At 39.3% G+C, this 18,317-nt stretch overlaps 2 protein-coding genes across 5 annotated transcripts; one reads left to right on the top strand and one right to left on the bottom strand.

Moving 5' to 3' along the window:
* Positions 1–1,354: 1,354 nt before the first annotated feature.
* On the bottom strand, positions 1,355–6,187 carry LOC115042109 (retinoschisin-like). The gene is made up of 6 exons (XM_029500146.1): positions 6,133–6,187; positions 4,749–4,774; positions 4,452–4,650; positions 3,634–3,775; positions 2,441–2,636; positions 1,355–1,507 (listed from the first exon to the last, which is right to left on the bottom strand). The coding sequence occupies exons 1-6, from the start codon at positions 6,185–6,187 to the stop codon at positions 1,355–1,357; spliced, it is 771 nt and encodes a 256-aa protein (XP_029356006.1).
* Positions 6,137–18,317, top strand: LOC115041917 (AP-1 complex subunit sigma-2). Of its 4 annotated transcripts, XM_029499820.1 has the most exons (6): positions 6,137–6,188; positions 7,104–7,282; positions 8,592–8,700; positions 8,826–8,963; positions 10,288–10,318; positions 12,608–13,235. In XM_029499820.1, exons 1-6 carry the CDS (start codon positions 6,186–6,188, stop codon positions 12,658–12,660), a joined length of 513 nt encoding a protein of 170 aa, XP_029355680.1. In that variant the 5' UTR covers positions 6,137–6,185; the 3' UTR covers positions 12,661–13,235. The 4 variants fall into 4 exon arrangements, with proteins under 4 accessions (XP_029355680.1, XP_029355679.1, XP_029355682.1 ...); XM_029499819.1 differs by lacking the exons at positions 10,288–10,318; positions 12,608–13,235 and adding an exon at positions 16,237–18,317; XM_029499822.1 differs by lacking the exons at positions 10,288–10,318; positions 12,608–13,235 and adding an exon at positions 13,242–16,230.

An 18,317-nucleotide genomic window follows, 5' to 3' on the forward strand; every position in this document is an offset into this window, starting at 1 on the left:
GTGTTTATAATTCATGACCAAAGTCAACCCGATCACTACATTAAATACAGATGGAAATAAAGTAAACAAGAGATATTCTTCTTTTTGCCAGGGACACCAGCAACTCGCTGAAGGCGCCCTGGGCTTCCCCTAAGCCCACTTTGAGAACCATTGCTTCAACCATTCTGGAGCATTTTCTGGACGTTACATTATTTTATTCATTGGTTATTTATTCAATAGCTTTTCTGAATTGTTTAGTGTTGTTTTCTGAACACTGTTCAGGTGTTATTGCTGATTCAATGTATGGACACAGTTTTTACATGTGCCCCCTTGCACCCCAGGTTTGGAATCACTGTACTGGTGTATTTTTAACTGAGGGCACGTACTGAGACACTTGTTGTGAGTTCTTTAAGTTGAAATGGAACCACTTGGAGAGCAGAAGCTCTGTGGCGTATCGTTGTTTTCTGTTTGAGATAAAGTGCCATGAAAGTAGCTCAGCAGAAATACATCCTAAACTTTTTAATGTTGCACTTTGAAGAGACTGTGTGGCTCAGCAATATCGCTCTGATGCTGTAAATTCTTCCTCGTTTCGTGTTCATCATGTGCACAGTGTGTGAGGACTGAAACTTGGAGCCACGAGCCCCCACGGTAACACAAGAGTCCAAACATGGCCGTATCGTTTTGTGTGTTGTGCATCTGTAAGGACTGTGGATATTCCATAATTCACACAGTACATTTTCTCTCTTTGGATTGTTGTTTTGCTGAAGGAGCACTGTGTATTATATTAATACTGATGTGTGACTATTTGTTTGGTAATATTTATAACCGAATATGTTCATCAACTCTTCAAATGAATCAAGTATTAAGTTTGTGCTTTTATTACAGACACAAATTAGTAGCATTGTCAGTGTTTATCTGCTTTTTTCCACAGAGCATTTACATGAGAACATAAACCCACAAATGAATGCTTAATAATTTTAGAATATTCATGTTTACATATGTAATAGTAAATCTCAAATAAAACAAGCTCATTTGATTTGACTCTTAACCTGTAAAGTTATTATTTTTTTTTTTTTTTGGTTCTGTTTCAGATTTTTATTTGTGATTTTACCCCTCCAGCTTTATTGAAGCCAAAATCAAATCAAAAGGTGTTTCATCCAATTATGTTATATACTGTAACCATGACATTATAGAGATTTTAAAACAGACAAATGAGTGCATCCAAGGACGACAAACAGGCCCACCTGCCCAGACTTATCTTGCCTTGAGCCAGAGAAAGACAGACATCAAACAACTGGACCGATGCCTCCTTTTGGCAAGTGGCAGGTTGGCAGGGGGAGGATGGACAGTGAGGAACCGGCACACTCAGTCCACTTTAGGTGCACTTGTTCATGCACATCAGCAGCTCCATCCTCATAGCAATGCGGGTGTGCCAGCCCAGCGGCAGCAGGCGGATGTAACGAGCAACAATAGGAGGGCGCAGCAGGTTCTGCACCGTAGAGGAGCGGTCAGAGTTCCCATAGAAGACCTGAGGAGCCAAAGTAGACCACAATGAAAGATTTAGATGTCTTTGCTAACATGGCTGTGAATAAACCCTCCACAGAGTCATTGAATGTCAGGAAAAACTCCTCATCCCCTTGAAGCAAAATAACAATAAACAAAATAATGTGGATTATTTCTGTTCTCACTGAAGTCACTGTACAGGAACAGCCAAACATAAGCTCTGTTGTGTTGCTTTTTTATGAGATATTCTTCAGCAAACTTGTGAAAGAAATGACAACTAAGTGCTTCAGGGTTTTTTCGCTCTCACAGACACACAGGAATTTTTCTGTCAGCAGCTGTAACAATTTATGCCACAATGGATCTCCAAAGTGTTCGATAATAAATAAATAAAGCAGATATTAATGTCAGTCAGCTGCTAAATTATCAGTCATGTTGCATTTTGACCCTATCAGTGTCCTAACGATGTCAGATAAAGAGAAGGCAGACTGTCCTTTCATTTTATGTTTGCTGTGTTTAAAACAGCCAAACTTCATCTTTACTGAAAAAAGAACTAAGAAAATAAAAAAACTACAATCCCCCCTGAACAGGGGGCTGGTTCAGACTCGTGACTTGCTGTAAATGTGGAAAAAAATCATAAGAAAAATATTGTGATACTGAACTTTCACATTTCACAGTTTTGGAGTCATATTTGACCAGAAAACTCTAACTCCTGTAGTTCTCTGTGTCTACCTCTGCTTGGTAAATTAATCGATTTGCATGTGTGGATATGCCTGGTTACTTTTTCTTACATGCAAACTGGCATCTTGGAGAGAATCAAGCGCCATTTGGTAATTTTCCTTGTACCACTGTTGTTAACAATGGTGGGGATGTAAGTGAGATCAATAAAGTATCGTGATTGCTTTTCATTTGCTGCATGAATACTTTTGAATACCAAATTAGGACTACTTTGTGTATTCACCCGGTTGTTTCCAGTCTGGTCTTTGTAGTAAATCCAGTTAAGAGTCTCCACAGTACGATACTGGACGCTATATTTAGTGATCCACTCATCAGCATCGCATCGTCCCTGTGTCAGGATACCAGACACCACCCCCTCCTCCTTCAGATCAATCTGGATCCACTGGTACTGGTCGTTGAACTTGGACAGCCATGCACACCTAAGAAACATTGTCAAATATGTTGCAAGACATTCACAGTCAGTCAGCCAGCGTTACGATCTAAAGGTTTGGGTGAAGTGGAGAAGCGTCACAGTTGTGCTCCAGTGTTTACCTGACATCTCGGTTCCTTTCAACTTCGCCCCTCATGCACATTCACACAAAGCCAGTATACAAATTCACTCATTTTACTCATTCTTTGCAAGATTTATCTTTGGCTTCCTTGCAAGACAGCCCAAGGCATACTCCCACCCAGGGCTAAAGAGGGCTAGCCCAATTTATACCCCGGTGTAACAGGCCAAAGTATACCCCAGGCCATAAACTGGGCTAGCCCTGAATATATATAAGAACCGATAAGTTGCATATGAACAAGTCGAAAATCATTTTGCTCTTATCATGCAGTCATTTGGACAAGTATGGTGAGCAAAAGTCTTTCACTATCCTAACCACACAAATGACCCTTCCCTTAAACCCAGTCTGCTTTGTCAGGCCATATTTTAGCTTCCAAACATCAGAAATGACAACAAAAACCTTGATCTACCTACACTGTAGGTGAGGCCAAACCATACATGCTATAGTTTGGTGGGAGGTTGAATTGGCCTGCCACCCCTGAATGATTTTCTGTCATTGACACAACCTATTCCTGACCTGGCACCTTTGTCTTGATCCAACAATGATCTAACCAGCTTTGGTTCCTGACCCTGAGTTTTTGTTGTTGTTGTTGTTGTTGTTGTTGTTGTTGTGTGGGCCCGTGGCTGTGTTTTCCCCCTTGGATTTTGACTTTCTTGCTCCGACTGCATATCTGCTTATCCCCTGACTGATTGCTTACTCGGTTCTGGATCTGTTATCTCCCTGATTAGATGTCCAGCCTTCCCCTGAACAGTACTGTTTCCTGAACTGAACTGTGGCTCATTTTACCTGCTCTGCTGTGTGTCTTCTAAAAAAAAAAAACAACTCAGCTAGTCTGTTTGAGTGCTACCTGTTAGATGGATGGACTCACCCAAAGCCTTGGTTGTTAAGACGAGCTTTGTTGGGGATCCAGGAGGAGTACCAGCCACTGTACTGATCCTGATTGGAGCAGCTGATCTGGTCTGATGTCACAGATCCAGATTCAAAGCCCAGAGCTCTGTGATAGGGGCATTCTGTGGACATTTGAAGTGCAAATTCAGATTTAATGCAGAATATACAGGCTCGTGAGAACTTCATGAGAGCATCTCCTCATGTTCCAGTAAAATCTTCTGAGTCGTGACCTGGCTTACATTAAGACCTTGTATTGTGAAGGCTCGCATGATGAGGTGGAAAGCATGACAAGGACATTGTCTGATGTTTGCTGCTTTGCTCAGCATTGTGCCATTAGGTAAAGGACACACCCTATTTTGGGCTCCCTAATTCCTTCCCAGGCAGATTATCTAACAGCATTTGACATTCTAGGCCTTGAACTCAAACTGTAATCATCTCTACAACCATTTCAGGCCTTTTTCATTTAAAGTGGTCATAGTTGGAAAACTGTCCCAATCTTACAAGACGCAGACTGTGTATCACGACAAAAAGAGGGAGAACTAAGATTTGGCTGAGTGCATAAAAGGACACGACTAGCTACCATCAGCTGTGTGATCTATCAGGCCATCTGGTCCACTCTGTGTGCCGACAGATGCCCAAGAAATCTGCGGGATACACTGCTGCTTGCTCTTCGTGTGTGACACTCTCAACCTCGTCATTGTCCTTCACATAATGTAACACTTTCCTAAACTCAAAAGACATACAGGGAACTAAATGCGAATCCATATCAGGTGACAGTTGTGGAGTCTGACTCCTCACCTGGCATGCAGTTCATTGTGTAACCCTGAGGTGGCGATGGCAGTGTGGTGGACGGGACAGGTGGGATGACAGCAGGGCTGCGTGTAGGTGAATCAGCAGATTCGCAGTCGCAGGTGCAGGCTTTGATGTTTTGTGTCCATGTCTCGATCGTTTGCTGGTCCTCCTCCTGCAGTTCCTCCTCTTGCACCACCTCTTCCTCCTGAAGGACACAGGGCAAAGAATGAATCCAGACTTTGCTGCCTGAATCAGTTGTAATGATGTTTTTAGACTCATTTCAGGTGGTTTATTAATAATTACCTCCTGTGAGTGGACAGCAATCAAGGCTACGCCACAACAGGGGATGGATGTTATAAAAGCAGATGGTGAAATCAACAGGGACAACTCTTAAGCCAAACGTTAAATAAAGAACATTAAAACAAACTTGCATGAATTATGTGGAATTGTTTAGTTGTAATTGACATATAAAAAATTAACCATAAAGTATAATGTACTTTTATGACAAATACAGTGAATCGAAACTGTGAAATTTAATTTCAGCAAAGCTTGTATCCTGTTGTTAGAAAGACACATTAACCAAAGCAGAGGAGTTTGTATAATGCTTCTTCTTTTTTTAAAAGCTATGCAAATTTGGATTTAATAACATCGCTCATACAAGTCCACAGACTTACCATTAAATATAAGCAGGAGTAAGAGTATAGTAGCACAACGTGCCTTGACCTCCATCTTCCTCTTCACTTGTGCAGGAATGCAATGTATGTGATAACCAGTGCTACTGGATAGGATTACTGTAATCCACAGGCCTGTGATGGCCTCGTCTAATACTCCATTGGAAGACACCTCCCCTGCGCCCTGTGCACAGCACCTTTGGTCAGCACGTCTCCCAATAAATCAAGAATCAGATTCCTTATGATTCTGGATAATGAGTGCGCATGCAAATACTTTTTGGGATTGGACTAAACATTTCTGATCAAATGTCATGCACAAATATGAACATTGGAAATATAAACACCTGGTTCCACGGAAGGAAGAATTTGTTTAAGCCATGTAAAATAAACCATATACATGTTTTCTGTTGAGCTCTATATTTCTTTTTTTTTGCCCTGAAAATTTGACTCCACGTGACAGTTTTTGTCTAGATACAGGTAGAATATCTTCATCAGGAGATTTGAGGCCTCTTAAGTCTCAGGATCTGCACTTATTTTGATTTGATTACACACAAGTTTGTCCTAAATATTCTCAAGTCAGCCTTTAGATTTGATTTAACAAACAGCAGAGTGAAAATTGGAGAATATTGTACGTCGATGGTGTAAATTGCTTCCTTAAAATTATGAGCAATAAGAGAAATTTAATGGCAGAACTGCACAACTTCACACTCTCACACACAGGAGAGAAACCGAAGAGTAAGACGGTTTTATGGCTTCCGTAACCTGCTCTAAATGTCTCCACGGATGTATTACAGGTCGTCCATATTTCAATATTCAGCGGCTGCGTCTGCTGATGACGTTTAGGGAGGCGGGACCAGTCGGCTGCTCGAGATTTGATTGACGTCTCTCTCCGTCAATCACCGGCAAGCTCTCGAGCAAGCTCTTCTATGGGACGATCGGAAAAACGTCAGCCAATGAAAACGCCGCCACGCTGTCGCTGACCAATCAGGGCGCTTGGAGACAGCAGGTCCCGTTACAGGGTGGAGCTGGGCAGCTCGCCTCTTCAGACAGCGCTGCCGTGTTGTTGTACATGGTGAGTAGTTTTCACAATTTATTATTTCACCTTTTACCCCAAAAATGTCTGTCCACATGTCTGCCCGCTGCGTCGTCTCTCGCCTGGTCGGCGTCTGGGCGGGCTCGTTGTGGACTTCGCGGTGTTAACGGTACTTCCGCTGTGTTGTGTTGGTAACGGTCAAGACGAAGTGATCAACCAAGTCAAGCGTTCGCTCTTTACTGTCGGCAGCTAGTCAATGAAATGAACGTTTGACATGTTTGCTGATGTCGAGCTTAAGCTCTTAAGTAAGCTGCCAAGCGTGTAGGACGACTCTGGCCTGAAGCGAAATGGCTCTGTGTTTATCTTTAATACCTGACAGCAGACAACACGTTCACAGGTTCACAACTAACTGCCTTCTTCGCTGTGTCACACATGCAGACTGCTGTCGTTTTGAAATGGGTGTTGGTTCCGCTATGGGCTCATTTTGGGTGTTGCAGTCTGTGGTGATGTTGAGTTGTATTACGGGTGCAGGTGCCTTTAGTACACCACTTATATCAGTTGTTGTTAGCTAAACTACCGAAACACCCGTCAGAATAACGCAGTACAGTGCAATAACACCACAAACGTCAGAATCCAAAATAATCACACGGTTAAATCTTATAATTTGATCTTCATGAATGTGCTGCTAAACTTTACAGTAAACTCGTAAACTATTATTGAATCGTCTTGCTTTTTGGTAATGTCCCATGTACATCTCAACACAAACTAATCAGAATCAGCCTGATTATCAATTCCTACATCTGGCATTTCATGACACAAAGTTGGAGGAGGTGCTCTTTTGAAAGCTTTTTGAAAAATGTGCAGCTGTCTTTAAGCACCCACTCTTTCCCCTCATCTTTCATTATGTTTAATATTTTTGTTGCTGTTGTTTTTTTCCTCCATTTTTCATTTCAGATGCAGTTCATGCTTCTATTCAGTCGACAAGGCAAGCTCAGGCTTCAAAAATGGTATGTGCCTTTGTCTGATAAGGAGAAAAAGAAAATCACCCGAGAGCTAGTGCAGACAGTGCTGGCACGAAAGCCCAAAATGTGCAGCTTTCTGGAGTGGAGGGACCTCAAGATTGTATATAAAAGGTGTGTAGAAATGGGACTTTGTGATTGTGATCTTAACTAACAGTCTTACATCATCTGATTCTTATCTCAGCTTGTATGCAGTCACTCTGCACCAATTTAAGGGGCTCTAACTACGCTATAGCTATCTCTTTCTTGTTCTAACATATTAGACACAGGAAGATGGTACCATTGACCAGCCATCCGTTGTCTCAGGAGGGGAAAGCAACACCATATCCACACTGTTTGTCTGTGTACAATTTTGTTGAATGTTCACAGAATAGTGTTTCACACTTCCAGGCAAATTCATAGACCTATAATTTTTAGACATGGCTCATGTGGGAGAATAAGGAGTAAAATCAAAGAGATAGATGCATTATGACTGTAACATGAAAGAGTATTTCTAATTCAACAAAGATAACAACTGTTGCTTTTGCTTGTAATCTGATGATTATTTTTCAGTGAAATAGCCAATCTTTGTTGCAGTAAAACATCAGAAAATTGTTCAGAATGTAAATATATTGAGTCCCGATATTTACTACTGTACATGAAAAAGTGTTCTTAGGAAATCCTGCCCGTAAAAAAAGCTCTTTTATTTACTTCCTCTACGGAGAGCTACATATTTATTTCTATATTGCTATGTCTGCTACAGCTTGAATCAGCTACAGTAAAACTGCTGTGTCACTTCTCTGTGCCACAGACAACTAAAGTCATTGTTTTGCTGAGCCTTGCTGTTCTTAGCGTTACTTGCACAAACCCCAGACAACGATTGAGGAACCATGAAACATTTTTTTTTTCTCAAAGGAAGCTAATCAAATAACGAAAATCAATAATTCCAACAAGTTCCTGATTTGTGCGGTTTGAGACTTGCTCCTTTATGCTGGCCTGTCTAGAATATAGTGCTTAGTCTGCTGTGCTCTCCTGACGTGCTGGTTGGAAAGGATCAACTGACCAGCTTCTTTATTAGCCAATCATCACATGGTAAAAGAATGTGTGAGATTATCAGGGATAAGGAACCATGGCAGAACATGGCATAACTGATACAGCCTTCGGCAGCCAGTCTGATTTTAAATGAATATCCTGGAAACCGTAAACAGCAGTCAGTGATGATAACAGAAAATTGCTCTCTCAGCACTGTGATGAGAGAAAGTTTATATTTCTTTGAGATCTGTGCATACAGTCAGCTATTCTTTGGTTATTTGCTTTGTCAGGTTGACATTCAGATTTTTCCAATGAAACTTGATTTTTGTTAGATGTAGTTCTTGTTATTATTCTAATTATTTATTTCTTTTTGGATTGTCTACTTAAACCTGGCTGGCTTGTTCTGTTGCAGATATGCCAGCTTGTACTTTTGCTGTGCCATAGAGGACCAGGACAATGAGCTCATCACACTGGAGATTATTCACAGATATGTGGAGCTGCTGGATAAATACTTTGGCAGTGTGCGTCTCTGCTGTCAATATATTTATTGTGTATTCATGCCATTGTAATCTTGTGTTTGCCACATGTTGAACCTAAACAATTTGTTATCAGTGTTTTGTTTTTTTTTTTATTTCCTCACCAATAGGTCTGTGAGCTGGACATAATTTTTAACTTCGAGAAGGCCTACTTCATTCTGGATGAATTCGTGCTGGGTGGGGAGGCTCAGGAGACATCTAAAAAGAATGTGTTAAAGGCCATTGAGCAGGCTGATCTGCTGCAGGAGGTAAGACATTAAATGAAATAAAAATATGTAACAATAATTACATGTTTTTGCTCACACTTGATCAGTCCTCTCCTCTCTTTGGGCAAAAAGATCAAAGTTTATTTGAAACTACTACATTGCACTACTGCACAAAATTCAAAAGTAATAAATAAATATGAAAAGGGAAAATAATATATATAGACAGTTATATATAACTCTAGATATACAATTTTATATATATAGAGAGAGAGAATTATGTGTAACCATATGTGTATATAGAGTCAATAGTTATAATTATTTATATATTTATTTCAGCATTTTTCCATTATTTTATTCATGTACTTTTACAGAAATTTGCTGCCTTGACTGACACTTAGGAAGTTGCTTTTCCAGGGTGCCTGTTGAGTGACATTTTTGGTTGGACTGTAACAGCAGCAATAGTTGGTAGATGACTTGGCCATGAATGGATATCAGTAAGGACTACACCTATAGTTAGTAGTTACATTCAGTCTAGAAAGCCACTCTGTTGTACCAGCTTCTCAGGGTATGCATTTAAATACACCCATGAAATCTGCATATCAAACAGAGAGTGAATGAGTTTCTAACTTTCTGTGTAAGTGATCAGACAATGTTGCTTTTACACTGCTGTCCTGCAGATAAATCAAAAGTCCCACTGTTATATCTGTTTAATACTTTTCAATGCAATTCACCAGAGGCTTAGCCTAAAAACTAAAACCGATTCACATATATTTATTCTTCAGTGATGGAAAAGTGCATGACTTCCATCAAAATGAACAGCTGTTGAAATACACAGCAGTTGTCAGGGAATTATATAATGAAGGCCGGTTTTAATATTGAATACACAACATGGCAAAAACATTGTGTTTGTGTTTTATATTGGACAGTAGCTTAGTATGAGTGTTAGCAGGTTCATATGCTGTTGCAGACAGAAAAAAGGTTGTCTGTCTAAAATGTATCTCCATGACAGCTCCTAGCAAAGACAAGATCAGTAATGCTTGTAATTCATTATTTTATTCATTATTCCTCCTAATCAGTGAGTGAATGTGGATGTCTACATCATTGTTTCCAGAGGTCTTTGTTTCTGCCCATCAAAGCTTGAACACAACCCTCGGTCGAGCACTCTTTTCAGAAGTCTCAGTTTTAGCTGCTTAAAAACTTCATAGTAGCAGAAAAGATGGAACCTGCGATGGTTTGCATCGCTTTTTGCATCTCGTTTATATTCAGTCATGCTTCACTAATGTCTATAAAACTGTGTGAATATTCTCAATACTACTTTTTTTATTTCAGCTCATTTATTTCTCTCTTTTGCTGTTGTGATTTACAGAATATAGACTTTCAGATGCATCTGTTTGCAGGTACAGTTTGTTAAAACCCAAATAACCCTTGAAAGTGTTAGATTGGTACCCTTAGATATTGTGTAGATTCACCCCCCCAGCGCTAGAGCCAAGGGAAACAACGTGCCAACAACAGCAATATTTCAAATGTCAGGGGCACACACCTTTTATCTTTTACATAAGTCCATCACGAATATAGCTGCGTAACTGTAAAGCACAAACTGGTAACTGCTCTTCAGCTGCTTGGGGGAAATCGTTTTTTAACCTGTGATTACTGTACAATAACTTACTGCACTATCTCTTTTACTGGTTCTTGGAAAGCCACACAACAAGTCTGAGGATAAAGAAATAATGGTATCCTCATTATGTCCATCACGGTTTTGATTTAAGTCTTTCATCATTTTTTTAATATTGCTACATAAAGCTACAAACAAAACACAATTCAAGGAAAACATTTACTCATGTTAGCCACATAGAAAAGCGAAGTTCCCTAAAGTGAGGAAACGGCCAACAAGAAAAGCTGATTGTGGCTCATAACGATTAGTTGCTGTCTGTAAATCTATAATCCTCAAGAACATACTGAGAAGATGCTCATTGGTTCATAGTCAGCAGCGCCATTACTGTAGGGAACATACTGTGCAGTGATCCCTGAGGGATCGAGTTCATAAGTTCATATTCTGACTTTCGCCACCTGGAAACGGATAAAGCTGCTGAAGATGAAGATATTCTGACTTTTGTATAAGTTGGTCAGAACTTCACAAGAGCCAAGTTTACCCTGTGAGGGAAAGAAAAATCTGTTTCTGATTGGCTCAATTCTGTATTTATAGAGTCAGAGTGAAGACTGGGGAAGTTTGCCAAATGAGGAGCTCTTGTAATGGACTTAGGTTCCATCCATGCCTCCATCCAGGCAATTGGTAATTACAAGACCTAGGTAGTCAGCTAGCATGGGTGTCCAGTTCCTTGTGATGTGAAGTTTTATCTGCATGTACATCTGAGTAAAAAATAACATGACACAATATAAAGTTCATAACAGGCATGAACTCAAACCTGAAAGTTTAGAATATGTCTGAATGCACTCAGTTTTCACTAACAGGTGGCATAATACTTGAAGATATGTTATAAGTTAAATGTTTTTTACATGATTGTAGCACATTGCAATGTGCAAGATTCTTCTTTCTCATCGTTGATGCGGTTTGCATGTTTTAAAAACTGACTGAAACTTGTACTTTTAATTTGAGTGTTAAAGTTATGCTGCCTGTTTGATGACTAGCTTGTTTTACTAACAGCACTGAATGGAAAGGCTCAGATGAATGAGATATTGTTTAATTAAGTGGTGAAAACCATTCTGAACAATAACACTGTATTATAACAGCATTTCACATTTGCTGGTACTTATATTGATTCCACAGGTCTATGTACGAGGTGCCCTTTAACACAAACTTTAATCTTCTTCATAACAAGAAATTAAAGGATAATTCCATCCAGGTTATGCCTTCTCAATAAAAATCCCCTTGTAGCAGAATCTCTGCCTTTCCCAGCCTGTCTGCGGTTCCCAGCACCACGCCAATTGGTTCCTACTGAAGGCATAAGTCTTCCAGATGGCTCACAAGTAATCAGATCAAATTCAAGTCCTCTTATTGCTACACGTGGAGAAACTACTTGCTAAAACCATTTCTGTTTAAGCATTTCAGTAATGCTTGTAATGCTGTCGTTGTGAACTTTCATACAAACGACTTACTGATCAGAAAAGAAAAAAAAAAAATCCTGACAACAAGAAAAAGAAAAAAATCCAAACATTATCAATATGATTTATAAAATCTCAACATCGTGTATGTACAAGTTAGTGGATATAAAAACAGCTTGGTCAAATTAATGCAGAACTCGAGTTGAGGTAGATTTGGAACCAGGGTATTGTCATTTAAAGCATTAGTAAGTGCATATTTTAGTGATTACATGGAAAACATATTACTTGGGATTTTAGTCAAAGGTATTTTAATAAGCCTTTAATGAAACACTGCTCAGGAGCTGGCCAGGAGTTTGGTGCCAGCAAGTAGATCCTCTTTTGGGATAATGATGCCCCTGAAGATTTCCACCTCAGCTCAACCCTACATGTGAGGCATTAGCGATAAATTGAGCAGAGATGTCCCAGTGAAGAGGTCGCTGTTATTGTGGTGGTGCGCTGGTAATCCCCTGGTCTCTGAGCATATACTGTAGATGTGCAGAGTCCCATGAAACTCAGACTTTATCCGAGTTAATTAGTATTGCATTATTCTGTTTATTTTTGTCCATCTAAAAATGTTTGCCTCATAGGTGTGAAGGTCCCAAATACAGCCTCTGAGTCCTCTGGTCTTTTCCAGAACTAGGCCTGCTGAGGTGAATGCTCTGTGTGTATAGTGTGTGGATTTAGGTCAGCCCCATAGCCATAAGTAGTAGCCCAATTTGTGGTGGTCAAAAAAGTGTTTCGGCATCATTGTTGGTTCCCTGTCAGCAGTAACTGTCTCTCTTCAGCTGACCATGTAGAAGTTTGTGTTGAAAGCGCAGTGTGTCTGTTTGTCTTTGTGTCTCATCTTAGTGTAAAGTTTCCTTCACACCATCCAGACCCCCAAATGATTTATAAGATCCCATTTTTTGCAGTCTTGGATAGATGACACTTGGACCTTATTACATCGATGTACTAAGACAAAAATGAAGCAGTGTTCTGTTGAAACTGTTTCCAATAGTTTATACTCTGTCACTCTAAATTTTAGTTAAGCATATTTCTCAAAATGTCACGTTAAAGCTTAAATACTGAATAGGTACACAGCGATGAGAGTTTCTTCTCACTGAGTGATGCTTTCTGCCTGCTGCCCGGTATGTGCATGTCCTGAGAATGTGTCTGAATGTGGTGGCTGGTATGGTGTAATGCTCTTGTGTTCTCTAAGTTGTATGCATTTCTCTCCCCCAGCCACGTCATGAATACTTTAATGTGCCTGTGTACTGATGGGCTGCCATCGCTGCTGCTGCTGCTGCTGCTGCTGCTGCTATCCACCCTGCATGCTGAGCTCCTGAGTGCCTGGCACCTTTCTTTCTCCCCTCTGAGCACCTGTCATTTTCATTGGTTTCGGGGTCTCATAATATTCTTAGTTTACTGTTGCAGCTGGATGCGTGACAGTCATGATACACATCTGTCCTGATCTTAAAGGTTAATTGAAATCCAGAGTAAACGACGAACACACTTGCATTGGATTGGTAGAAAGGACAAAGCGGTCACTATCTTATTACTGGGACCTGAAACTGTTCTATTTATTTATACATTGATACTGAAATTAGTCATCATTGTTTCTATTGATTATTACATATGTGGCTGTATATTACTACACACCTGTCATTGGTCCAATTACTGTTTGTTTTATGGCACCAGAAATGCAGCAAGTTTGCATTATGTGCTATCATGAGCCAAGTATGCTGTTTGGCAAATAATTCAAAATAAGGGTCAATTCACTGGATTCTTTCCAGAGCCATCAGCTGCAACTCCCAGCTCTCATTAGCTTTATTTTGAAAATGTTAATAGGGGGAACCAAAAAACTTTAAAGATTGTCAAAACAATATTTGTCAGTGCAACCAATTTTAATCATTTATTAATGATTTAAAATATGTGTAACACATTGTGTTGTTCTGTGAAAACATCTATAAACCTTTGGATCATGGCAACACATGATTTAACACCATTTGTTTACCCTCAGAATATTTAGTTAGAGATATCATATCCAGTAATTTATTGTGACGGCTGCTTAATTTGAGGGGCTAGCCTGTTTTTGCCACTCAAATTGTGCAAGGGGAAGATTGCCCCCTGTTGGACAGTTTGTAGTAAAGTTACACAAATACTCTACAGCCAACCTTTAGGTATTTCAACGTGGAAGCATTCTTTCAAAAAAACAAAACTTGAAGGCCAGATTGAAAAATTATGTGCATTTGAATTCTGATGTTACTTAAAGACAGATTCATCAGCATGTTAAAGTTTTATCCTTCATATTTTTATCAGTTTCCAAGTTTTTCCACTCAGATTCATATTACGTCAATCACAAGTGAAAACTGAATGCATGAGGAGTTTTGTGTTACCTGTATCTCTGTCCTATCTTTGTGTTCATGTATTCTCATTTCAAATTGATTCAGTTTTGCTGTGATTTCTAGAATTTGTTGCCTAAACCTCATTCTGACCATGTGACAGACAGAAGATCTAGCTTTTTAGTATCTGTCCAGAGTTGTTTTTCTTTATTGTTATCTTGGAAAGTATTGGTAGATTGATTATTTCCTATTTAAATTACTGGCAAAAAGGCCACTCTCAAGGTAAGTAACATTAGTGTGATTTAAGACTTAACATATATTTGCACTCCACACTGACTAACAAAGATTTCTTTTCGCTCTCTAAATCATGAGGACAATAGACATTAACAAGCAACTGGAATATATAGTCTTATACTTCTCTGACATAATTGCACAAAGACTGAGCACTTAAAATGTTTTATAATGTGGGTAGCTGTTCATCTCTGTTGCATTAATAGGTTATCATGATCAATTGAAGATATTTTTTATCTGTATGTATACTAAATAATTGAATTAGAAATGATTCTTTGTCACTTTAGCACACTGATGTCAATCTTTGATGTAATTAGTCCCTGTGTTTATAGTTTGGTTAAAGCAGGTTTTTCTGCTCTGTGTTGAAAGACTCTCCACTAAATGGTGTGAAGCTCCATTTGCTTGTCATATGACTCAGATTATGATTATGTACTACTTCACATAAAAGATGACAGGAAATACATCACTCCAAGTCTGCCCCAAGAATGAAATTGGTATAAAATGCATTCTTGAAATGTTTCAAACCTGGATTTTCTACAGAAAACAAAATGTCACTTTGAAGTCACTGTGTAGAAGTGGATTGCTTTTTCTGCTTCTACCCTGAAGCTAGATTTTTGTCTCACTGCTCTGATGCAAATCCTTTTTTTACTTTGTGCTGAACCTCGTTTTAGGATGCCAAAGTAAGTGCTTCTCTTTCTCTCTGCCAAAAGCCATCGGCCGTCATGCTTTACTGTATAACTTTATGTCCATACTCATTAGTTTAGGTAGGTCAGTTACACCAATTCATTCGTTGTGTGTGCACACATAACTCCTGATTAATAGAGCGCTTACTCATAGCTATAGCAAATATCCAAATATTAACGTAGAATTTATTGGGAGGACTTAACTACAGAGTAATGGGTTCTCTGCTGTTCAGAAGTCTCTACTTTCACTTTGCATGCAGTCATTTAATTCAGATTCAATATTCAATAAGTACTACTGGAACAATTCCTTAGTGCACAGTGTGTTTTGCTGCACAAGTACGATGACGGTTGCACTTTACTGCTCTGACAAACAATCTGTTACAGAAGGGAGGAGAGGAAGAAGAACAAAAAATGGTCTAGGATGAAAACGAACAATTGAAAGGGCTTCCAAAATCTTTGCTACACTTTTAAGCAAACACAGCAGGGGACCTTATAGTATCTGTAAATTCCCCAATAATAATATAAAATTCAGAGGCTTAACTGATTTAAAGAGTTGTTGGTTCCTATGCTGCCCATTTCTATGTTTTAGTCATTCGGTGTTAATATAAGAATAATTAAAAATCAAATAATGCAGCTTTAACTTCATATAACAGCTGCAGTATCACCTAAAACTTCTTTCAGCAAGCTCCCCCTTTCATTTTACATATCCTCGCTTGATTTGGTGTTCATTCTAAAATGTTGATTGATGTAACGGTGACCTGTTTTGAGAGACACAAAGTACAGCCATTTAAGTGACAACCTCTCCTCACATTACTGCTGTGAAGTTACTATTTGTGATTTACGTCTCACGTAATGACTCCTGTGTGCTGTGTAGCTCACTGAGCACTTCACTGGCGCTCTGGTTCCTCTCTCCCTGCACAGGAAGCAGAGACTCCACGCAGTGTGCTAGAGGAAATTGGACTGACATAGGCATCATCATCATCATCCACTCACCTCACACTTCCTCATCTGCCAACTGAACTGCTGTATGTAGCCGATACGTACTCTAATTCACCTTTGAATACGCACGATTTGCATCTATTCCACAATTCTGCCTTTGCTTTGTTTTTTTCAAGACAATGTTGCACTCTTTGTGTACGTCCTACTGAGCAATTTATTCAGTATGATGACATTAATTGTTACTAAGGAGAAATGCAGCATAATGAAGGGTTTTGCTGCTCTCAAGTTTATACCAAGATGTGAGAACCATTCACTTTCAATTTGACCAAAGATAATGTTTTTTTTGCTTTTTTTTTTCTGTGAAGTAGATTCAGGATTTCAGAAACAGAATAGTTTATATTACAAAGTCAAGAGTATTACAACAAAACCGAAGACTTACATTTCATCTCACCTAACAATGTGTTGTTGTTATCATGATCATGACAGCAGTACCACTTCTCACTGGCATTTGACTGCTGTACTTACACTATGAAGCCCCGCTGTAATCTGAAGTGAAATAACTGGCAATGACACTGAAAACAGAAAAATGTAGTACATCACTCTGAGTATGCTCTCAGTTTACAGACCATAATCTTTAAAGTCTCTTTAGTCTGGTTGTTTCCACTTAATGTTGAATGCCTTAATAGCTGATGGATGTCAAATTCGTTTGAAATGACAGAATCTGTTTGCTCCCATCATTACATTTGCATGCCACTGCAATGTAGCAGGTATGGTAATGTATGATTATCTGTAAGTCTGGTTTAACGTAAATTGCAGTGTTTACACAGTTACCACTGTGCTATTTTTCCTAATGACAGCTCTGTTCCCGTGGACTGCAGTAACTAAGATATCTAAAACCTGCTTTATCCAAAAGCTGTTTTAACTATTGAATTTGTTAGTTTATCGTCACTAGGTGGCAGAATTCTAATGTAAGACAACAGTGATTGAAATGTAAACGCATTTTTCAGCTGCCCAGCCGCATTATTTTTGGCCACCTGCTGAACTGAAGTCAATTGTTATATATGTGCCCATATTTGTATTAGTTTCCACTCACTCAGGGAAATTGATGTTGAAAATTTAGCAACAGTCCCTGTGCTCCGTATGTGTTAAAGAAGATTAATAAAGGTAACAGAATAGAGTTGTACTTGACTCATAACAAAGTACACTTTAGGTTGTTTTTGCTCTTACAGCATGAAATAAATGTGAGCTGTGAAGTGAGTGCTGTAAAGACCTGTATTGATTATGATAAACATGTATCTGCTCAGTTGGCACTTATGAATCTGGCAAAGAAAAAAAGTAGCTGAAACACTTCTGTACATCTGTACTGTGACTTTAATCGTGGGCTTAGGGATAAGCTAGCCAACTGCTGTTTGGACTTGTGGCGTACAATGGGTTTGGCACACCTTGTATGGTTTTGACAGCTGACTCATGCTGCTGGAAGTGAGGTGCTTAACAACATTGAGACTTGAAAATACGATGGCACGAAGTGACTGTTAAACCAGAACATAAGTTAAAAGAGGCTAAAAGTCTCCACGCATTTATTTGTAGGGACTTTGGGGGTTTGTCAGTAAAAGCCACCCCTGTCCTAGTCACATATGCATCAGGTTTGAAATGGGGAATATACTTTGATAGACTGATTTTGTACAGATCACTGACCCGTCTAACAGTTTAACACTGATTCACGCTCTCTGTCCACACTGACAGGTCTTGTCATTTGCCTGATAGGAGCATCTCCCAGGGTTATATAGATTTGTACAGACTGAGAATTGACAGCTTTGTCCCCCTTGTAAATGTACAGTCAGTTGCATTAACTCATGGAGTTTGGTCCCTTCGTGTAACTCTCAGCTTGGCATCACCCAACGAAGAGCAGAGGTCTGATGAGGAACAACAACTGAAATCAGTTATAAGTGTGCAAAGCCTCTGCCTGGAAGTGGTGATGGAACATTAAAAAAAAAAAAAAGCATGTGAGCTTTCTATTTAATACTGTGACCATTCATAAAATTGCAATCACATAAGGCATAGCA

The sequence above is a fragment of the Echeneis naucrates genome, chromosome 4 (genome assembly GCF_900963305.1).
Source record: "Echeneis naucrates chromosome 4, fEcheNa1.1, whole genome shotgun sequence".
NCBI classification, from domain to species: domain Eukaryota; kingdom Metazoa; phylum Chordata; class Actinopteri; order Carangiformes; family Echeneidae; genus Echeneis; species Echeneis naucrates.